Source organism: Typopeltis vanoorti, chromosome 5 (genome assembly GCF_054136105.1).
Source record: "Typopeltis vanoorti isolate ZY-2024b chromosome 5, IOZ_Tvanoo_1.0, whole genome shotgun sequence".
Lineage (NCBI taxonomy): Eukaryota > Metazoa > Arthropoda > Arachnida > Uropygi > Thelyphonidae > Typopeltis > Typopeltis vanoorti.
In genome coordinates, this window is record NC_143553.1 from 168,591,050 (window position 1) to 168,616,058 (window position 25,009).

The 25,009-nt window shown below is 35.8% G+C and overlaps 1 protein-coding gene across 1 annotated transcript in view; it reads left to right on the forward strand.

Moving 5' to 3' along the window:
* Positions 1-25,009, forward strand: part of LOC150107045 (neuroligin-2-like) — a 165,325-nt gene that overhangs the window by 96,294 nt on the left and 44,022 nt on the right. The window contains exons 8-9 of the mRNA XM_090392913.1: positions 1,097-1,226; positions 21,243-21,405. Coding sequence (XP_090249039.1) covers positions 1,097-1,226; positions 21,243-21,405 — 293 coding nt within the window. The remainder of the gene's footprint in view (positions 1-1,096; positions 1,227-21,242; positions 21,406-25,009) is intronic.

Below are 25,009 nucleotides of genomic sequence, written 5' to 3' on the forward strand. Positions count from 1 at the left end.
TATTTGATCACAAAAGAAACGAAGAAATTATGAAAGAATTAAACCAAGAACCAGTAATAGAAAAAATTAAAAAATATAAACATAAATGGATGGAACACGTTCAAAGAATGAAAACAGAAAGATTACTAAAACAAGCCTTAAAGTACAAGCCATTAGGAAAAAGAAAACCAGGACGTCCTCTTAAACGATTCAACGATGACTTCTAAGGCCGGAACAGGCCATGCTTGGCCTAAATCCTTGATACACATGATGATGATGATGTAGCTACGATATCTTGGGTTATCCACTGTTTGTTTATTTTGGGTTTGGTACCTAGAGTGTCTTTTGCAATTGATAACACTGTTTCTTTTCCTTCTTCCCAGTATTTTCCGCTGTTCTGGAAGATGGAGGGTTTTAATTTCAAGCACATCTGTTCTAAAAATCGACTTCTGCTTAAGCTATTTTCTTCTTTTGATAATAGTTAATATTTCGTGATCAGTATCGAAATCAAAGCCTCTTAATGTTTGTACATTATTTACTGATCTTTTCCATTGTTTGTTTATGATGATGATATAGTCTCTGCAGTTCTTTATATTAGCATCTGGGGATGTCCATGTATATTTATTATTAGGGCGTTGATAGAACAATGTGTTTGCAATCATTAGATCGTTTGCTTTGCAGAAGTGGAGTAATTGTTCTCCTCTGTCGTTAAGCTCTACATATCCAAATTTCCCCATTGCTGTGAACTGTCCTATTTTAGCATTAAAATATCCCATCACTATCATGAGTTCTCTATTTTTGGAATTATCTATTTCCTGTTGTAGTTCTTCATAGAAATTTTCTATTTCTTCCTCTGAATGGTTACTGTCTGGTGCATATATTTGGATTATTTTAATTGTTTCACCTTTTTCTTTTGCTTGAAGTTTGACTGTGATTATTCTATATTTCAATTACTGAGTGTGTAAGTTTCCTTCTCAATTAATAATGCAACTCCTTCTCTGTGTATGTATATAAATTATATATATATATATATATATATATATAATGTAAACCTTTCCACTAATAAATATTTCTTGTTCTTGTGGTTCTTTTTTATTAAGAAAATAAAATCTTTCAGATGCTGTCTGATCGTTATTATAAAGCTCCAAATGATCTAATGGTGAAACTTTTAGTGAGGAGAAAAATTCCTACTTACATGTATGTCCTGAACTATACTCTTCAGGGAATTTTCAGACCAAGTTGGGAAGGTAAAGACATTTTTCTGAATTTTGCATCAAAACTTTGATGATTAACTTATGCTAGTTTCCAGCTACCTCTCTTGCAGTAGAGGTAACCAGAAACTGAAAACTTTTCTTATTTCTGAAAGTGCAAGAATTTACCAGGTATTTTAAACTTGTCAGTTATGTTGCTCCACTGATATTAATTTCTTTAATATTATATTCTGACTTGAGATTCTGTATAGAATAACTTCCTAATACTGTTGACTCCCATTTCAGCAAATTTGCCCATAGTAACAAATTACTAAAAAGTCCCAACAAAAGCTCCATAGGCCCAGTGTCATGCCAAAGAAAATTGACTAGAGCAAACTCTCCACTATAACAAACAATACCTGTGGTTCTTAGGGGGTTTACTATAGTGAGAGTCAACAGCACTGTGTGACTGTAGATTTAATAACAAGAAAGAACAATGTTTTATCATACGTAATTTTCTATCTTTATTTATACTTGAAAAATTCTTAAAAAATTAAGCAGGCGTAATTTTTATATTTTTTCACTAAGCATTATATGCCATTTAAGCGATAATTTTTATTAATTAAAAATAAGTAAAGTTAATTGTTATTATATTCATAAAAACCCATCTGTCAATTTTTTAAGGCCCTTCTAAATAGTTTATATAAGATCTAAAATTTAGTAATTACTTCACGCATAAAAGAATGTTAGTGGTATGAGTTGTTTCTAAAATGTACAATAAAAAAAAACATTACATTTTGTTTTTACCTGTTATAATAATAATATGATATCCAGTTAAGAGAAAACTTCTCTCATAATCTTTCAAACTGTTGGAGAAGCAGAGTAGGAAATAAATATCAGACATACAGAAATGTTTTAGGAAATTCAGAGGAAAGAGCAAAGCTAATAATAATGCTAAGTACTTTCTGGATTTCTGTTTGGACATTGTCATTCCTAACACTATGTTCCAACATAAAATTGTGCATAAATTCACATGCAGTAAACACACAAGAAATAAGAAAAAAAATTTTGCCTGCATTATTGTTTATAGTAATATGTTCACAGTGTCACAAGACTCACTGTGGTTCATCTTAGACAACATAAAGTCTATCATACAACTCCTTAAACTCCATTCACTGTCTGCACTCTTATTACCACCCTGGAATATACTCTTGTATTTGCTCTAGATACAAGAGTTCTGTGCTTCATGTGTGTTATGTCTGAGATCTGAGGAAGTTTGATTTTTTTATGAATGCTGACCACACTTGGTGTAATATCAAACCTTGGTTTTTGTTGCACTGTGTAGGAATTCTAAGCATTTTTGCTGCTTCCTTGAATTTCCTTGTTAAACAGTTTTTATCAATATATGACATGATCTTTTTTTCCCAAAGTACTTTATGGCCAGTGGAAGTTGTGTGGAACGCTAAGCCTGATTTGTGTTCTCTTCTTTTTTCTATGTCATTTTTATGTTCTTCCATGCGGATTTCTCCTGACCTTTCTATCTGGCCAACGTAACAGATGCCACAAGAACAATAGATTTAATAGACCCCCTGGTTTTTTTTATTGGATGGCATGAAGGTTTCGGTGGATGTAGGAATCTCGTAGGAAGCAGAAAAAATGCTTAGAATTCCTACATTCCTACATTCACACAGTGCAACAAAAACCAAAGTTTGATATTACACCAAGTGTGGTCAGCATTCATAAAAAATGTAACTTCCTCAGATCTCGGACATAACACACGTGAAGCACAGAACGTGACAACAAATAACAATGTTCCAGCAAACATTCAGTAATGAATGTTTCAATTTTTTCAATGTTACAGTTAGAAACATCTAATGGACAATGAATTTAATCTTTGTTAGTTGTGTTTAACCTTTTTTTATACATCAATGCCCCTAATGATGTAAGTCATATAAAACTTATGAAACTTGTCTGGTTTTTACGTATCCTATTCATATTTAATAAACACGTGGTTTCAATACCAGAATCTATCTCTCGAACTACTGAACCACAGAAACCTTCACACACAAACCAGAATCTTGTCTAATACTGTAATTGTTAACCAGTGATATTTATGTACTGTCTTCTGTAAGAAATGTCTTTTGCAATTTGGTACTCCTGAAGAAGTCCCTGTATAACACTCTGTTGATATAATTATATGTATTTAGCTGTTGTTTCCTTTTGACTTTAGTCTCATAAACTATTAATCATATCTATATATTTCATGGAGCCTTCATAACTCAGTTGGTATAGATGAAACCTATGGTTAGAAAGACCCGGATTCAAATCTCACATAGGATGCAAAGAACCTTTAGCAGGGATTTTAACTGAAGGTGAGTTAGCCGGTCTCATATGGAGGTGGCAGAATTTTTCATCTTGCAAAACAGGCAAACTGGCCATTCATGCAATTTATAGCCATAGCATACAATACAAATAGGATTAACTGCCTTGTTATATAAGCAGCATCAGATTTCTAAATCAAGTTGCTTGGCCATGAGAGACCTTTGAGCCTAATACAGTTCATTGTGGGAAAATTTTTCACTAGGAAATTTATCATTTGAAAATTCTTCTCAAGAAAAATTCTTTCCAGAAGTTATTTTTCAAACTTTTCTAGACTATATCAATTTTAAGGCTGCTGTTGAACACATATATAGAAATATATGTTTTAATATATGTGTCAACATATATTAAAAACAAATGCAAAATGCAGTCTACTTTAGAAAATATGATTTCTTTCTGTATTATTTATTTAATTAAATTTTGTTTAGTTTGAATTATTTTTAGTTCTGTATAAAGTTAAATTAGTATTTATTTTTTTTTACTATTATTTTACTGTTTGGGTGAAGAAAATGTGGGTTTTCTAATTTTGTTTATTTCTTGAAATTTTAATTATTTTTCTTATTTAGATACTAAAGATGGGGTGCTTAAGGGTCAAAAATGTATAACTGAAAGGAGACCTCCACATAGCCTTTAAGGGAATGCAGAGAACTGACCAGGGCTTCGGAACTAATGTCCAATCCTCACCTTCTCGTGGTGCACCACGAGAAGGTGAGGATTGGACATCTACCTTCTCGTGTTGGATATCTACCTGGATACTGAACGAACAAGGATGGGCTGGCAATTTGGGATTTAGCTGACCAAATTGTATTCTTATTGGCTTAAACCAAAATACAAACTGATGGTACAACATGACAAAATTTCATGCCGGCTGGGGCGTCGCCCGGTTAAGCAAGGCCCTGTTGTTTTCACCAGGGAACCAGGATGAACAGCAAAAAGTCAGCTACTGGAAAACACACCCCAACTCAACATCACCAGAGTTAAAGATCAGTACTATCAACATAAGAAGCCTGAATGGCAAACAAATGGAGCTAGCTGAGGAATTAGATAAGTACCAGATCAACATAATAGGGGTGACTGAAACAAAAAAGACAAAAACTGCTGAGATCTTTCTGAGCAATAAATACAAAATGTTATATTCAGGCAATAACAATCAAGGAAAATAGGAGTAGCCATAGTATTCAACACTAAATATGAGGTTAATCTTCTTGAATAACAGGTAGTCTCAAGCAGAGTGATGTGGGCAAATATCAGAATGGGGAACTGGACAATGAGAATTATTTATTTGTGCCGATGGTCCCACAGAAGGTTCCACTAAGGTGGATGTGGAGGAATTTTTTGAGTCTTTAGAGAAAGCAACTGACACAATGAAAAAGGAAAAGTTGGTTCTTGTTGGGGATCTAAATAGCAGAGTAGGAAATGATTGTCACACATACAAAAATATAGGGGTGCTTAAGGGTCAAAGCTGTATAACTGAGAGGAGACCTCCACATAAGCCTTTAAAGGATTGAGGAGAACCGACCAGAGCTTCTGACCTAATGTCCAATCCTCACCTTCTCGTGGTGCACCCTGTTGGGTATCTACTTCGATGCTGAACAAACGAGGATGGGCTGGCAATTTGGGATTTAGCCGACCAAATTGTATTCTTATTGGTTAAACCAAAATAAAAAATGATGGTACAACATGACAAAATTTCATGCCGGGTGGGGCGTCGCCCCCGTTGTTTTCGCCAGGGAACCAGGGCGAACAGCGATAAGTCAGCTACTGGAACAAATCTGAAAACAAACCCCAACTCAACATCACCAGAGTTAAAGATCGGTACTATCAACATAAGAAGCCTGAATGGCAAAGAAATGGAGCTAGCTGAGGAATTAGATAAGTACCAGATCGACATAATAGGGGTGACTGAAATAAAAAAGACCAAAACTGGTGAGATCTTTCTAAGCAATAATACAAAATGTTATATTCAGGCAATGACAATCAAGGAAAAGAAGCAGTAGCCATAGTATTCAACACAAAATACGAGGCTAATCTTCTTGAATGGCAATCATACTCAAGTAGAGTAATGTGGGCAAATATGAGAATAGGGAACTGGACAATGAGACTTATTTTGCCTATGGTCACACAGAAGGTTCTACTAAGGTAGCAGTGGAGGAATTTTTTGAGGCTTTAGAAAAAGCAACTGACACAATGAAAAAGGAAAATGTGAACTGTAGACTTGGGGATCTAAATAGCAGAGTAGGAAATGATTGTGAGACATACAAAAATATTTTGGGAAAATTTGGAGAAAAGAGCAAAGCTAATAATAATGGCAAATATCTGTTGGATTTATGCTCAGGACATGGACTGGTTATTACTAACACAATGTTCCAACATAAAAATGTCCACAAATTCACATGGAGAGAGAGGCAAGAAATAATAAAAGTCTCATTGACTATATTGTTGTTGATAGTGATATTTTCTCCCTGGTGCAGGACACCAGAGTGTACAGAGGATTTGAAATTGGAAGTGATCACTATTTAGTCTTGAGCAGGATAAAATTGAATTTCATATTGAAAAGAATAACATGTAAGAAAGTTTTAAAGCGAATAAAAGTTAAGCAGCTCTCAGATGTGAACTGTAGACTAAAATACAGAAAGATTATTGAAAAGAAAATGAAAGAGTTTGAGAACAGGAATCAAACCTTGAAGATTAAGTGGCAAACTCTGAAGAAAACATTGATTGATTCTGCCAGAGAGGCATGTGGTAGGTTGTGTGCAAGGATAAAAAAATCAGAACTCCCTGGTGGACACAGGAAGTTAAAGAGACAGTGAAGGATCAAAAGTTCCTGGCAAATAAGTCAGCTTTTACTCTTCCAGAATACAGAGACAAATGTAAGAAAGCTAAACAGTGTGTAAAACTAGCTAAACAAAAGTCATGGGAGGACTTTGGCAAGAATATAGAAAATAAATATCAAGAAGGTGGCAAAATATTCTGGAGGTTGTTGAAGAAGCTTAGGAATGGAGGAAAGAGTGCTGTAAAAGGAATTAGAGATGATAAAGGTGACATGAAAACAGGAGAAAAAGATATCCTTGAAGTATGGAGTAATTACTTTGAAAAACTGCTAAATGAAACAAGCAGTGATGACAGCACAGTGATAAAAAACACTGACCAGGCATGCAGTCAGGATTACATATCCATACTTGAAGTAGAAAAAGCCATCATAGGCGTGAAATGTGGAATGGCAGCAGGAGTAGATGATATTCGACCAGAAATGCTGAAGTATGGTGGTATAAGAGTCTTACAGTGGCTGCACTTCATAGTTCAGAAAGCCTGGACAGAGGGATGAATTCCCGATGATTGGAGTAGAGCTCTCATAGTACCCATATATAAAAAAGGAAATAAAACTGAATGTGAGAATTACAGAGGTATTTCCCTACTGAGTGTTCCTGGCAAGATCTATGCAAGTATACTTGAGAAACGGTTGAGAAGAATTGTGGAAGAAAAGCTTGGTGAAGAACAAGCTGGATTCAGACCAAACAGAGGCTGTCAGGATTAGATCTTCACTTTACGACAAATGGTGGAGAAATCATGGGAATATAACAAAGATCTGTATTTAAGTTTTGTCGATTTGGAAAAGGCATATGACAAGGTGCCAAGAGAGAAGCTATTCAATATGCTGCAGTTATATGGTGTCAATGGGGCATTATATCAAGCAATACTTAGTCTTTATTTGAGTTGTAAGTCAGCAGTTAGAATTGAAGGAAGTACAGGAAGATGGTTTAATGTTAAATCTGGTGTGAGACAAGGATGTACATTATCCCCTCTGTTATTCATTATCTATATGGATCACATTATGAAGGAATGTGGTATTAAACCTGATATCAAAATTGGAGATGTTAATGTCAGCTCTTTGCTTTATGCGGATGATGTTATACTTCTAAATAAATCCGCTACAAGTCTGCAAGATTCTCTGACTAAATTGAATAGCTGTTGTAATAGATATGGTATGAAGGTCAGCAATAAAAAGGCAAAGACAATGAAAATAGGCAGAATCATTGAAAATGTCAAGTGTGTTGTGAATGGAGAATCTGTGGAACAAGTAAAACATTTCAGCTACTTAGGCACGATTTTTACTGAAGATGGTAAATTAAATATAGAAATAGACAACAGAATCAGCAAAGCTGGTATGGTGGGAAGTCAATTGAATAAATTCATATGAAATAAGCAAGAAATTAGTCGGAACACTAAATTAGCTGTATACAAGACAGTGTTCAAACCAGTTTTAACTTATGGATCTGAGAGCTGGGTCAGAAGTAAAACACTTGACCAAAGACTAGAGACCGCAGATATGAGAGTCCTGAGAAAGATTAGAGGCGTGAACAGATGGCATCAATGGCAATATCATATTAAAAATGAGGATATTAGGAAAGAACTTGACATTGTCAGCATCCAGGAATGCGTTAGCAGAGCTAATCTCAGGTGGTATGGTCACTTAAATAGAATGGGAGAGGAAAAATTAGCAAAACATGTGTTCTCTACCAGGTTGGCAGGAAAACGACCCAAAGATAGACCAAGATATAGGTGGATTGATACGGTACAAAGTGCCTTAGATGATAGAAATATAAGATCTGATAATGTTGGAGTCTTGACAAGTAACAGACTGATTTGGAGGAAAATTGTAGATAGGAAGTTAGTAATGATGTAATTTTTTCATGTAGTACTGTCATATCCTGTACATCCCTTGAGGGTACATGGCAGGAATTTGATGATGATGATGATGACAAAAATATTTTCAGAAAATTTGGAGAAAAGAGCAAAGCTAATAACATTGGCAAATACCTGTTGGATTCCTGCTCAGGACATAGAATAGTTATTACTAACACAATATTCCAACACAAATGTGCAGAAATTCAAATGGAGAGAAGAGACAAGGAATAAGAAAAGTCTCATTGACCATGTTATTGTTGATAATATTTTCTCCCTGGTGCAGGACACCAGACTGTACAGAGGATTTGACATTCGAAGTGATCACTATTTAGTCTTTAGCAGGATGAAATTGATTTTCATATTGAAAAGAATAACATCTCAGAAAGTTTGAAAGCAAATAAAAGATGACCAGCTCTCAGATGTGAACTGTAGACAAAAATACGTAAAGATTATTGAAGAAAAAATGAAAGAGCTTGAGAACAGGAACCAAACCTTGGATATTCAGTGGCAAGCCTTGAAGAAAACCCTGATTGATTCAGCCAGACAGACCTGTGGTGAGGTAGTCTGCAAGGATACAAAAATCAGAACTCCATGGTGGACACAAGAAGTTAAAGAGACAGTGAAGGAAAAGAAGAAAGCATATCAAAAGTTCCTGTCAAATAAGTCAGCTTGTGCTCTTAGAGAATACAGAGACAAATGTAAGAAAGCTAAACACTGTGTAAAACTAGCCAAACAAAAGTCATGGGAGGACTTTGGCAAGATATAGAATAAATATGGCAAAATATTCTGGAGGTTGTTGAAGAAGTTTAGAAATGGAGAAAAGAGTGCTGTAAAAGGAGTTAGAGATGATAAAGGTGACATGAAAATTGGGAGAAAAATATATCCTTGAAATATGGAGTAATTACTTCAAAAAATTGTTAAATGAAACAAGCAGTGATAGCACAGTGGTGAAAAACACCCAACAGGCATACAGTCAGGAATACATATCCATACTTGAAGTAGAAGAGGCCATCATAGGCTTGAAATGTGGAAAGGCAGCAGGAGTAGATGATATTTGACTAGAAATGCTGACGTATGGTGGTATAAAAGTCTTCCAGTGGCTGCACAGCATAGTTCAGAAGGCCTGGACAGAGGGACGAATTCCCGATGATTGGAGTAGAGCTCTTATGGTACCCATATATAAAAAGGGAAATAAAACTGAATGTGAGAATTACAGAGGTATTTCCCTACTGAATGATCCTATCAACAAAAAGACAAAGACAATGAAAATAGGCAGAATCGTTGAAAATGTCAACTGTATTCTGAACAAGTAAAACATTTCAGCTACTTTGGCACAAATTTTAGTGAAGATAGTAAATTAAATATGGAAATAGACAACAAAGCTGGTATGGTAGGAAGTCAATTGAATAAATTCATATGGAATAAGAGGAATAATTAACTCATATGGAATAATTAGCTATATACAAGACAGTGTTCAAACCAGTTTTAACTTATGCATCTGAGAGCTGGGTCAGAAGTAAAATACTTGACCAAAGATTAGAGACTGCAGATATGAGAGTCCTTAGAAAGATTAGAGGTGTGAACAGATGGCATCAATGGCAATATTATATTAAAAACGAGGATATTAGGAAAGAACTTGACATTGTCAGCATCCAGGAATGCATTAACAGAGCTAATCTCAGATGGTATGGTCACTTAAACAGAATGGGTGAGGAAAGATTATCAAAACGAGTGTTCTTTGCCAGGTTGGCAGGAAAACGACCCAAAGATAGACCAAGATATAGGTGGATTGATATGGTACAAAGTGCCTTAGATTATAGAAATATAAGATCTGATAATGTTGGAGTCTTGACAAGTAACAGACTGATTTAGAGGAAAATTGTAGATAGGAAGTTAGTAATGATGTAAATTTTTCATGTAGTACTGTCATATCCTGTACACCCCTTGAGGGTACATGGCAGGAATTTGATGATGATGATGATGATGATACTAAAGATCATGTAGATTTTTTGTCTAATATAAATATATTAAAAAAAAAAAAAGTCGTATGATCCCTCTCACAAACGAGAGGCCATAAGTTCTATAGCAAATAAATAATAACTGCGGGTGGGGAGGGTGAGGTCAAGAGCAAAGTAATCTATTGATATTCCTATTAAAGAGCTGGAAGTAGTCTTTGGGGAAGGCTGTTCCATAGAATTGAGGCAGGTGGAATGAAAAATGACTGGGAGTAGCAGGTTTGATGAGTCAACAGTTCTGGTATAGGAGTATGTTTTGTAGTATCTGTTGCTTGTGTTCTTATAGGTATAGCACAAATGAGGTGGCATAATGGCTGCTAGTTCTGCTTTGACAGTGATCGTGAAATGTTTATAAACGAGGCACAATACAAAAACTATGAGACTGTGGTTGAAGAGAGGAGCCATAAATCAACTGAAGTTCTGTATTTGAATGACATCAAGAAATATTTATAGAGAGAGAAAGATCCACTGAACTTCCTTTCTTCTGAACAGCATTAAGAATTTTTAAAGAGGTATGATGTATTCTACATTTTTTAAATGAAACATACCTGCTTACTGTTGTTTCAAATGTGAAATGACTATAAATTTGATTTATTTTTCTATGTATTGTATATTAATGTTTTTTTTTTAAATAAATAGTGGATCTTATGAATAACATTAAAAGGGAAATCTAATGAAATGGGGTTTTTCTGTATCATTTATTTCAAAGTATTTCAGTAGCAAGGAAAATTTGATATAAATATTAGTATTCCATTAGAATTAATTTTAATAATCATTTTTTAATATTGTGTTTTTTAAAAATAAAAAGTAACACTACAAATGATATCTATCCTCCGATGCCTCCTTCAGCAAGAAAAATGGTTGAAAGGTTAAAAAAAAATCTTAAAATTTAATGCCCTTGCTGCCTAATATAATTGTAAAAGTTGATGTTCAATCAGCAGAATTTAGACTGTTTACACTTTATCTGGCAAAGAAATTTCCTTCCACAAATATTTTCTTGTGAAGAATTCTCCTGTAATGAAATTTCTGAACAGGTATGATTCAATACAAAGTCTGTATTTGAGTTGAAAGTCAGCGGTTAGAATTAAAGCAAGTACAGAAAGACGGTTTGATGTTAAATCTGATGTGAGACAAGTGCACACTTTATCTCCACAGTTATTCATCATCTATATGAATCACATTATGAAGGAAAGTGATATTACACCTGATATCAAAATTGGGGATATTCAACTCAGCTCTGTACTTTATGTGGATTATGCTGTTAAATAAACCTATTACAAGTATGCAGGATTTCCTAAACTGAATAACTGCAGTAATCAATTTCTTGTGAAAATGATCAATAGAAAGACAATGGCTGTGACAATGAAAGTTTTAAGGCTTAAGTGCTGGGAGGCCATCATGTTGGAGGTTTAATGGAGTATTGACTGCACTAAGAAAGGATTAAAAACTAATTTTATTGCTTCCAATATTTTCTCAGTCACTGAGACATCTTCAAAGAGTACAAATAACACTTGTAACACACACACACAAAGACAACACAATACTTAATGAAACACGTGGGTGACTCTAAAGTCTTATCTATGGATGTGCCCTCTATGGGCATTTGTAGGTAGCCTAGGATGTTTACATCCTAGGCCACCTACAGGAGTACTTATTAATACTTAAGGCAGAAAAAACATCAAAAACTGAAAATGTGGAAATGCAACTGGAATAGATGATATTTGACCACCATGTTTTGAGTATTTCTGGTCAGATATCATCTACTCCAGCTGCCTTTCCACATTTCCAGTTTTTGATGGTTTTTTCTGCCAGCGTTTTCTGCCATCATGCTGTCACTGCTTGTGCCATTTAGCAATCTTTCAAAGGAGTTATTCCAGACTTCTAGAAAATCTTTATTTTCAGTTTTTGTATCACCTTTGTCATCTCTGATTTCTTTTACATTGCTCTTTACTCTATTTCTGAGCTTTTTCCATAGACTCCAGAATATTTTACCACTTTCCTGATATTTATTTCCTATGTTCTTACCAAAGTTTTCCCATGAAGAATTTTGTTTGGCTAAGTTTTATGTGGTGCTTCACTTTCTTACATTTTTCTCTATATTCTATCAAAGCACAAGCTGACTTACTTGCCAGGAACTGTTGATATGCTTTCTTCTTTTCTTTGACTGGGTCTTTAACTTTCTAAGTCCACTAAGTTCCAATTTTTCTATCCTTGCAGACTATCTAACAATATACCTGTCTGGCTGAATCAATCAATATTTTCTTCAGTTTGCCACTGAATCTACAAGGTTTTGTTCTTGTTTTGAACCTTTTTTTTTCTTGAAAATTGTTCGGTTTGATATATATTAGAGCATTCTTTGTGCACATTTTTATCTTGTAATATGGTGCTAGTAATAACTAGTCCATGTTCTGAATAGAAATCCTGAAGGAATATGAAATTCCTTTTTCTCCTGCTCAGCACTAAATAATGATCATTCCAATTTCAAATCCTCTGTGTACTCTTGTGTACTGAACCAGTGGTGAAACACTGTCAACAATAGTGATGTTTTCCCACCTTGCATATTCTCTCCATGTGAATTTGTGCACAATTTTATCGTGGAATATGGTGTTATCGATAACTAGTCCATGTTCTGAACAGAAATCCTGCAGGTACTTAACCATTATTATTAGCTTTGCTCTCTTCTCCAATTTTCCCAAAATATTTCTGTATGTTTGGTAATCATTTCCTACTCTGTTGTTTAGATCTCCAACAAGGACCAGTTTTTCATTTTTCATTGTGTCAGCTGACTTATCTAATGCCTCAAAAAATTCCTCCATCCTTAGTAGAACCTTCTGTGGGATCATAGGTACACATAAGTCTCATTTTCCATTTCCCCATTCTGATATTTGCTCACATCACTCTACTTGATATTGCCTGCCATTCATGAAGATTATCATCATATTTAATGTTGAATGCTATAGCTATTCCTTTTCACTGATTGTTATCACCTGAATATAACATGTATTTTTTGTTTAGAAAGATTTCTCTAGTTTTCTCCGAATTTGTGCTATCATAACACCTATTATGTTGATTTGGTACTTAACCACTTCTTTTGCTAGTTCCATTTTTTTTCCATTGATGCTTGTTATGTTGTTGATACCAACCTTGAAATCTGTTGATGATTTGGTTGGAATTTGTTCCATTAGCTACCTTTTTGCTTTTCACCCTGATTCTTTGATGAAAACAACAAGGGCCTTTACCAGGAGATGCCTTAACTGGTATGAAATTCTGTCCATTGTACCATTCTTTGGGTTTTGAGTTTAAGCCAATTGATCAGCTAAATCTCAGATTGCAGGACATTCTCATTTGTTCATTATCCAGGTCAGTACTCAACAGGGTTTTCCTCGAGAAGGTGAGATTTGACATTATTTCAGAAGCCTTAGTTGGTTTTCTGCGTGTTCCTTAAACGGGTATGTGGGAGGTCTCTCCTCCCATTTTTTCAGCTTTGACCCTTAAGCATTAACATTCCTACATTTGGAGCACATGCTCCAAACACCTGGCTATGTCATGGGCTCACATCATACATTCAACGAATGTATAACCCTCACAAAAGTAACTATTTCAACTATTTAGCACAATTTAAATTGTACATGTTTTGGTCATAAAGTATTACAAAATAAAGATTTATTGTTACATAGACCACATATTTACAACGTACTTAAGCTCTTACAAATTGCCTACCGGTTTCGCTAGTAACTGACCAGCTTTCTCAAGGCTTGCATAGTACAAAAAAAAGGTAAATGCAAAAAAGGTTTCAAAATACAAAGAACCGTTAGTACCTGTTAGGTAGCTAGGGTGACACGTTCGCGTGACATAACTACTCAGCATCATGAACACGCGTTACATGCAAACGCGTAATATGATTATTTGCGTACTGTAGCTCTGTTGAACTGAGGGGGTTAATTAGATTTTTCCAGGTATCGTTCAGAATGGCCCCTTGATTTCTGTTTAGGTTACTTCCCGTACAACTGCCGCTTTAAATACTCGATGCATGTAATCTTCGTCTACATAGGGCATGGAGCTGTTATTCCAGTCCATAGTGTGGTTCGAAGTTGAAAAGTGATGTGCCAATCCTGAGGTGATCGTTCTGTTGTGATTAACATCGCCTATATGTTCTTTCTGTCTTATTTCACGCTTCTCGAAGTCTGTCCGATGTAGGAAAGACCGCACGTGCATGGAATATTATACACACCTGGATATTTATAAAATGGCACACTGTCTTTAGGGGATCTTAGGACCTGTCTTATGCTATTTGTTGGTTTAAATACAACCCTGATGTTATGTGTCTTTAACAATCTTGCAATTTTTGTTGAAGTTGAACCTATAAAGGGGATGACTGCTGTTGAGATATGCTGGGCGACTGTTCTTTCTTGTTGGTGATCTTTGTATAGAAATTTGTTGATGATGTGTCTAGGATAACCATTTTGTGATAGAGTTGTAGCTATTTGAGACAGTTTTGTTTGAACTTCTTCCTCGTCAGAGATAAATTTCCTAGCTCGATTTCTTAGCATGTGGATGATGCTGTGTTTCTGTGACCTGTGATGGTTAGAAGAGTAATGTAGATATCTTCCAGTGTCCGTTGGTTTTTTGTAATACCATTAGAAGGCCTAGCCATGGGCAGCCCTCTGTTGCCACCATGTGCAGACCTTTTCATGGAGAAATTTGAAGATGAAATATTCACCAGCATTACTCCTAAACCTTCTATATGGTGGAGATATGTGGATGACATCTTCATCATATGGAAAGACAACTTAGAAAGCCTACATCTGTTTGTTAACAGAATCAATGCACTCCACAATAAAATAAAATTTACTTTAGAAGTAGAAAATAATGAACAGCTACACTTCTTGGCCTTACTAGTAAAAAGACAAGGAAACAGCATCAAACTGTCAATTTACAAAAAACCAACGGACACTGGAAGATATCTACATTACTCTTCTAACCATCATAGGTCACAGAAACACAGCAGCATCCACATGCTAAGAAATCGAGCTAGAAAATTTATCTCTGACGAGGAAGAAGTTCAAACAGAACTGTCTCAAATAGCTACAATCTATCACAAAATGGTTATCCTAGACACATCATCAACAAATTTCTATACAAAGATAACCAACAAGAAAGAACAGTTGCCCAGCATATCTCAACAGCAGTCATCCCCTTTATAGGTTCAACTTCAACAAAAATTGCAAGATTGTTAAAGACACATAACATCAGGGTTGTATTTAAACCGACCAATAGCATAAGACAGGTCCTAAGATCCCCTAAAGACAGTGTGCCATTTTATAAATATCCAGGTGTGTATAATATTCCATGCACGTGCAGTCTTTCCTACATCGGACAGACTTCGAGAAGCGTGGAAATAAGACAGAAAGAACATATAGGCAATGTTAATCACAACAGAACGATCACCTCAGGATTGGCACATCACTTTTCAACTTCGAACCACACTATAGACTGGAATAACAGCTCCATGCCCTATGTAGACGAAGATTACAGGCATCGAGTATTTAAAGCGGCAGTTGTACGGGAAGTAACCTAAACAGAAATCAAGGGGCCATTCTGAACGATACCTGGAAAAATCTAATTAACTCCCTCAGTTCAACAGAGCTACAGTACGCAAATAATCATATTACGCGTTTGCATGTAACGCGTGTTCATGATGCTGAGTAGTTATGTCACGCGAACGTGTCACCCTAGCTACCTAACAGGTACTAACGGTTCTTTGTATTTTGAAACCTTTTTTGCATTTACCTCTTTTTTGTACGATGCAAGCCTTGAGAAAGCTGGTCAGTTACTAGCGAAACCGGTAGGCAATTTGTAAGAGCTTAAGTACATTGTAAATATATGGTCTATGTAACAATAAATCTTTATTTTGTAATTTTATTTAGCACAATTTTTAGTGAAGATAGTGAATTAAATATGGAAATATACAATAGAATTAGCAAATAAGGTTCGTTATGAAGTCATGTGAATAAATTTATATTGAATAAGAAAGAAATTAATCAAAACACTAAACTAGCTAGACCAGGGGTTTTCAGACCTGTGTGGGCTGCATTAAAAATGTCAGTGAAGCCTGCAGGCCACTAAGCTATTCTGCGGTATTTAGAATTGTAACATGCTTTCCAGATTCACAAGGAACGCTGTGCATTTGATACTTTCATAAAATCCTATAAAAATAAAACAAACTCAGCTTTAAGAGCATAGGTAGGAGTCGGGTTCATTATGAGTAAATACAATCAATACTTGAAAAAAGATAATTTAATGAAGAAAGCATTCATTTTTTACAATGTCAATGGGCAACTTGGCAATGTTTTTCCTTGACCAGCTTGTCGATGTTGGCATCAATGTTGGAAGTCATTATGTGCAGAGTATTCTCGAGTTGTTGGTCCGTAATCTGAGTTCTTGTCTTGGACTTGACATGCTTCATTCTGGAGAAGAACTGCTCACATAAGTATGTGCTTCCTAACAAAGCATGCCGCCGAAGATTAGGGAATGCGTCCGTAGAAATGTACTCTGTGTACAATTTAAGCAAGGACACATTGAATATTTTTTCTCTCAAAGAAGAGTTGTTTTGGAGTTCAAGCAGCTCCATTTGTACTGAGCCTGGCATTTCAGCAGCATTGACACTGAATGGCATTGAAAATAAATCTAAAGAAGACTGTTGGTTACGAAAATCGCTAAATCTCTCTTCAAACTCACTTCGCAACATGGCCAATTTTGTAGCGTATTCATCAAGAGACGAACAGTTGGACTCAGCGAGAAGCTGAAAATGAGTTAAGTCTTTTTTTGCGAGTTGTGCCTCCCAAAGTTTGAGCTTGGCCACAAAAGCTTTGATGTGATCAAACAGAGTGTGCACCAGTTGATCTTTAGATTGTAGCTGTGTATTTAGGTCATTCATATGCAACGAGATGTCGGTCACAAAGGCAAAGTCTCTCATCCACTTTGGATCATTAAATTCTGCAATAGGATTCCTCTTGGTCTGCTGTATTTCGCTCCTTAAGTCAAAGACTTTTAAGAACCTTCCCTCTGCTCAACCAACACACATCACTATAATAAGCCACATCGCCATGATCCGCTTCGCACTCTTGGGTCAAAAACTCTTGGAATTGATGATGATTCAATCCTCTTGTCCTAATAATGTTGACGACAGTCACAATAACTTTCATGACATTCTCAAATCCAGTAGTTTTCATGCACAAATTCTGGTGGATTAAACAGTGGTAATGGATGAAATCTTTTCCTTCTAGTTCCTGTTCTTTCCGTAGCAGTGCAACAAACCCTTCGTTCTTTCCCACCATAGCAGGCGCACAATCAGTTACCACATCCTTGAGGTTGGTTAAGCTGAGGTCAAAACGAGGCAAAAGGAAAGGCACTCATACTCTTGGTGGCTTCAAGAGTATCAGTGCCTTTCGTCATTCCCTTCATAGGTACGAGCACTAGCAGTTCTTCTGTCATACTGAATTGTTGATCAGTGCCACAGACAAAGATAGCTAGTTGTGCTGTATCCTTCACATCTGTGCTCTCATCTAAAGCAAATGAATATGATGTAAATTCGGATGACCGTTTTTTTAAAGTTCCTTCAATGTCATTAGCAAGTTCTTCGATACATCATGCTACAGTTACCCCCAGACAAACTCGGTTTTTTAAACACTTCCTTATTATTTGGACACAGAATATCCCCAGCAACAATGAGACACCCTATCATAAACTCTCCATCCAAGAAGGCTTTTGATTTTTTATTATTCCTGATACCTCCAAGGAGTCCGAAGACTCATCGCGGGAGGACATCTACAACTGTCTCTACACCTAACCTCTACTACGAATCAACGCCATCTACCGCCCACCTCCAACATCACCACAACTAGTAATTTTTGTCTGTAAATTGCGTGTGTTCTAAAGGGCCGATTTGTATGTATGCGGGATGAAAAACCCGAGTTTCCGGGAGAAAAAACCCTGCTACCTCCGTATGAGATCGGCTAACTCACCTTCGATTGAAATCGACCAGATAAAGATTCCTCCCGTCGCGACGAGAATTGAACTTAGGCCTATTCCAATCGAAGGGCGCAATGTACCGTCGTTCATCCAATTATGCTACGGAGTTCAGCTGTTACATAACTTACTTTGACACACACTTTGCTCTCTTCCCTCTGCCTTTTAAACATACTCTGCTGGCATTTTAAATCTATTTGGAGGCAGTTCACTTTGTCCACACGAAGCCGCCCTTGAATGTGATCGAAATTGGATGCATGCTTTGTCTCAGTGTCATTTTATATTGTATTCTTTTGATACTGACCCTGACTCATGACAAATTAAACACAATGGCTTATCGTCAATCGGCACAAAAAAGTACAAATTAGTCCACTTTTCATTACAAACCCAACAAGAATCACTTGATTTACACTTTTTGCTCGTGGACGCCATAGCAATGGAAGGTGAACCCAAAAAATGATCCAAAATAGTGTAACGGTTTTTATCCACTGAATATGTGTCACACTATGGCAATATAAAACCACAATAGGCTATGGCTGACATGACAAACCTGCGTGCACTTATACACGAATAGCACACTGTTGACGACTGACTGACTGACTGTGGATAAGATCCTCTTATTTATATGAAAATAACAAAGTATCGAGAACCTTCGAGATGTATCTGGAAAACACTAGACAGTGCACTGAAATGAACTACTGCTTCAGTCATCTACCTGTGACTTTAGTACTAGTACTTAAGTACCGCTTGGCGCTGGTAGACGGCTGAAGAAGCATGTCTATTTAATATTTATTTTTATAGGATTTTATGTAAAGTATCAAATGCACAGCATTCCTTGTGAATCTGGAAAGCATCTTACAATTCTAAATACCGCAGAATAGTTTAGTGGCCTGTGGGCTTCATTGAAATTATTTTTTATTTAATCGCGTTTTAATGTTAAGTAGTTATTTTTTCAAAATTGGCCAACGGACCATGGCAAAGAGCTCCATGGACCATGCGTTGAATACCCCTGAGCTAGACAGTGTTCATAACAATTTTAACTTAAGAATGTGAGAGTTCTGAGAAAGATTAGGAGAGCAACAGATGGCACCAGTGATAGAATCATATTAAAAATGCAGATATTCGAAAGGAATTTGACTTGTTATTATTCTGGAAATGTAGGAGCAGAACTAATCTCAGATGGTGTGCTCACTTAAACAGAATAGGAGATTAAAGGCTAGAAAAATCGGTATTTGTTGACATGATATCAGGAAAAACACTCAGAGGAAAACCAAAATATAAGAACTGACAGTATTGATTCCTGACAGATAACAGATTAATTTGGATTTAAATTGTTAATGGAAGATAGTATTGATATAAAGTTTTCATGTAGTACTATCATTAGTTCATGAGACTAAGTTATGCAATTCCATTAATGATATGAATGTGCATTATCATTGTGGAATTATGAGAAACGGATGACTATGTGCTCATCTGGTTTGGATAAGTGAGACATTAGATATGAACTAGTTTCTGAAAGTTGGCCAAGTGATGCAGATTATAGATGAGAATTCAGCTATTTAGCACAATTTTTAGTGAAGATAGCAAATTAAATATAGAAATAGACAATAGAATTAGCAAATCAAGTTTGTTAGGAAGTCATGTGAATAAATTTATATTGAATAAGAGAGAAATTAATCCAGATGAGAATGCACAAAAAACATGAGCCTGGAAATAACTTGTTATTATGCATGTACTCAAATGCCAGAAGCATCAGCAACAAAGGAGTGGAGTTTGCTGCCTTGGTGAATGCATTTGAGTCCTCAAATTGTAGACATTGATACATGGCTCTCAGAGTTATACTAACCAGTATTGAGTGTTAAAAGGTACAATAAAGGATAGATAGGTGAGGAGGAAATGGGCTGCTAAGGATATCATATGATTTGAGTCAAGTTAGGGCAAAAAACTATACTAGTAACTAGACTGCAATACTAGTAACAATTATATCTCATAGTATCAGTTGGTAGCTGGTAAGGATATTGGCAGGGCATGGGAAGCATTTAAAATATACATCAGTGATGCAGTATTGAAATATGTCATTAGAGTTCAAAGAATAAATAGCATAGGAGTGAAATGGATATGCCATCTTATTGAGCAAGAGATTCTTGAGTAAAAGTTGATGTGGCAAGATTACCATGTGAATAAAGATAATGACAGTGATGAAAATTATGAGGTGCAAATTAGAAGACTTATAAGTACTTTTATCAGAAACCTAAGCCTGAGTATGAAAAGAAACTGACTCTGCAAGCTAAAGCTAAAGACAACCCAAAAGACCTGTCATCATACTGCAAATAAAAGAAAGAATTACTCTACTGAATCTAGATAGTATGCAGGTGACAGATACAGAAGAGATATTCCACTAATGAGTGCCCATTTTACTAAGAGCTATCAGCTTGGTGTGTGTATATATTGAGCTCATTTTTAACTCTTCACTGGATGAAGAGATTCAGGTGTATGAGGAGGTCATAGTAGAGCTGTTGCACAAACTGAATAAACATTTGACAATAAGGTGTGATGGAATATCAGTACAGATGCTAAAAGAGTGCTCGACTTAATTGACTGTACCTTTGATCAGACTGTATAATTTGAGTTTCAGCAAGGAAAGATTCCATAGGAGTGGAAAGAAGGTATGATAATTCCATTCAAGGATAGTACAAAGAGTGATAGTGAAGATTTTGGAAAAGTTGAGAAGAGCTTGCGTACAGAAATGGGCACAGATTAACTGTGTGAAATTTGATTTGTAAGAAAGGGAACAGATATGTTTAAGTCACATAATATATAACTTGTAATTTTTATTAAAATTTTTTAAGTTCTGTGCTACTGAATATATCATTAGTAGTTTGTTTGATATTATTATCAACAGTAAAAAAAAATCAGATAGCATGAACTACAAAAAATTGTTCAGTTAATCAACTTTCTTTGACAGGTGTACCACACAATATGGAATATTTCTTGATAACAGGTGCTCCATTTATGGATCCTAGCTTTTTCCCTAGCAACCTTGAGCTTGACAAGGCACACTGGAAGGAAGAAGACCGCGATATGAGTGAGTTTTTCATGACATCGTGGGCCAATTTTGCTAAATACGGGTAAGATAATTTTTAAAACTATTTTAAAATTCATTTAATATTAAAAACTATAGTTTTTAATATTAAATGAATTAATATTAAAAACTATTTTTATTTAAAAAAAAAAAAAGTCCATTATCAAGTTTATAAATTTTAAGAACTTGTATAGTACTTCATAAACACATTATTATTTTACAAATGTTTATATGTTAACATATCATATATTAAAGTTCAGACGCTGTATGAATTTAAATTATAAGAACATTTTCCACAGTTAATAGTTGTCAATTTGTATAATTTAAATTAAGGGGATATTAAATCCCACATTATTTCAAAGCCGAATAAGAGACTCAAAGATCGGAATCAAAGAGTTTCATGCCGAATATAGTAAACTATAAAAGTTTCAGTGGATTGTAGCGTAAGCTAAAGCACGTAGTTCAACACTAGGGCAACTCGTTGCAAAGGTGGGTAAAATTCCGATCACTATTCTTAGTTTTCAACCTTTATTGAGGTCTCATCAGTGAGTAGATAGACCAGGTAATACTGACGTTATAGCAAAAAGAACTTATGTACTTTGCTATATGAGGTGCACCCATAAATTACTTAAATAAAAGAGCCAATAGGCTTCACTTCGGCGATGTAACATTATTTAAATTGAGGGGATATTAAATCTCGCATTATTTCAAAGCCGAATAAGAGACTCAAAGATCGGAATTAAAGAGTTTCATGCCGAATATAGTAAATTATAAAAGTTTCTGCGGATTGTAGCGTAAGCTAAAGCACGTAGCCCAACACTAGGGCAACTTGTTGCTAAGGTGGGTAAAATTCTGATCACTATTCTTAGTATTACCCATAATGTAAAACACATCTCCTAGGAGATGTATGATGTTATACATTATGATGGAAGGCCACTACCCAGGTTTCAACCTTTGTATAGGTGAAGTGGGCTCTAAAAATTAGGCAATCCTGAAAGATCGCCCATCTCAGCGTTGTTCAACTCAGTGACAGGCTCACCCCATCACCGAGAAGAAATTCTCAGCATAGGCTCTACCCAATGGCAGGCTCACCCCCACCACCAAGCAGAGCCATAATCTCAGCGGTGGTCCTACTCAGAGACAGGCAAAAACCTACCTGCAAGCGGAGCCTCTCAGAGCCAGATCCACCCCGCACCAGTTGAGTAGGTAGACCAGGTAATACTGACGTTATAGCAAAAAGAACTTATGTACTTTGCTATACGAGTTGTCAAAAAGGTGCACCCATAAATTACTTAAATAAAAGAGCCAATAGGCTTCACTTCGGGGATGCAACATTATTTAAATTAAGGGGATATTAAATCCCACATTATTTCAAAGCCAAATAAGAGACTCAAAGAGTTGCATGCTTTCAATACTAAGAATGGTGATCAGAACTTTACCCACCTTTGCAACGAGTTGCCCTAGTGTTGAACTACGTGCTTTAGGTTACGCTGCAATCCACTGAAACTTTTATAGTTTACTATATTCGGCATGAAACTCTTTGATTCCGATCTTTGAGTCTCTTATTCAGCTTTGAAATAATGTGGGATTTAATATCCCTTTAATTTAAATAATGTTACATCGCCGAAGTGAAGCCTATTGGCTCTTTTATTTAAGTAATTTATGGGTGCACGTTTTTGACAACTCATATAGCAAAGTACATAAGTTCTTTTCGCTATAACGTCAGTATTACCTAGTCTACTTACTCACTGATGAGACCTCAATAAAGGTTGAAACCGGTCTGGTTAGTGACCTTCCACCATAATGTATAACATCATCCATCTCCTAGGAGATGTGTTTTACATTGTGGGTAATACTAAGAATAGTGATCAGAACATTACCGACCTTTGCAACAAGTTTCCCTGGTGTTGAACTACGTGCTTTAGGTTTACGCTACAATCTGCCGAAACTTTTATAGTTTACTATATTTGCCATGAAGCTCTTTGATTCTGATCTTTGAGTCTCTTATTCGGCTTTGAAATAATGTGGGATTTAATATACCCTTAATATAATGTTACATCGCCGAAGTGAGGCCTATTGGCTCTTTTATTTAAGTAATTTGTATAATATTTATATACACTTATGTATCAAGTACATTCAGCCCCCCCCCCCAAAAAAAAAGAAAAGAAAAGAAAACTCTCCACATCATAAGTATTATTTCTGGGAAAACTCCCATGTAACTCCTCTTAAAAACTATTAATTTTACAGCTATTTTGCCTGCTTTTGTTTAGGAGTGCACCTGTTTTAATGTCATTGGCTTTTTACTCAAGAATTCTTAGGGCATTGCAGATGTATTTTAGATACAAATATATGTAGCATGTTGTACCATCATTTTTTATTTTGGTACAACATGCTACATACTTCTAAATAAATCTGCTACAAGTCTGCAAGATTCTCTGACTAAATTGAATAGCTGTTGTAATAGATATGGTATGAAGGTCAGCAATAAAAAGACAAAGACAATGAAAATAGGCAGAATCATTGAAAATGTCAACTGTGTTGTGAATGGAGAACCTGTGGAACAAGTAAAACATTTCAGCTACTTAGGCACAATTTTTACTGAAGATGGTAAATTAAATATGGAAATAGACAACAGAATCAACAAAGCTGGTATGGTGGGAAGTCAATTGAATAAATTCATATGGAATAAGAGAGAAATTAGTCGGAACACTAAATTAGCTGTATACAAGACAGTGGTCAAACAGTTTTATCTTATGGATCTGAGAGCTGGATCAGAAGTAAAACACTTGACCAAAGACTAGAGACCGCAGATATGAGAGTCCTGAGAAAGATTAGAGGCGTGAACAGATGGCATCAATGGGGATATTAGGAAAGAACTTGACATTGTCAGCATCCAGGAATGCATTAGCAGAGCTAATCTCAGGTGGTATGGTCACTTAAATAGAATGAGAGAGGAAAGATTAGCAAAACAAGTGTTCTCTGCCAGGTTGGCAGGAAAACGAACCCAGAGGATGACCAAGATATAGGTGGATTGATATGGTACAAAGTGCCTTAGATGATAGAAATATAAGATCTGATAATGTTGGAGTCTTGACAAGTAACAGACTGATTTGGAGGAAAATTGTAGATAGGAAGTTAGTAACGATGTAATTTTTTCACGTAGTACTGTCATATCCTGTACACCCCTTGAGGGTACATAGCAGGAATTTGATGATGATGATATATGTAGCATAATAGAAGAAAATTCGCACATACCTTTTCTTGGATGTTATTGCCTGTCTTCTTTCTGCGGTGTGCATACTTCTGCTATTATGTTGTTGAAAGAGGAGTGGGAGGGAGGCCTTAGGCAATGTGGGTGACTTAATTTGAAAAAACCCTGGTTTTTTGTATAATATATACATATATTATTTTTAAGGGTGGGCGGAGCGCTTTTTTGTAGAGTGGGAAAAAGATGAAAAAGGGGCTGAAAATAGCAACTGTTTTTTAGAGGATGGGAAAGGGGGTCGGGGAGAGGATTGACGGGGTGTGAGCTGTTTCGACCGCGTGGTCGTCGTCTGAACTCATGGAGGAAGTGGATGCTATTTCGTGTTGGCTTGGTGTTTCTGCCTTTGAAGTGTACTTTGAAGTATTATGCTACGTATATTTGTCTC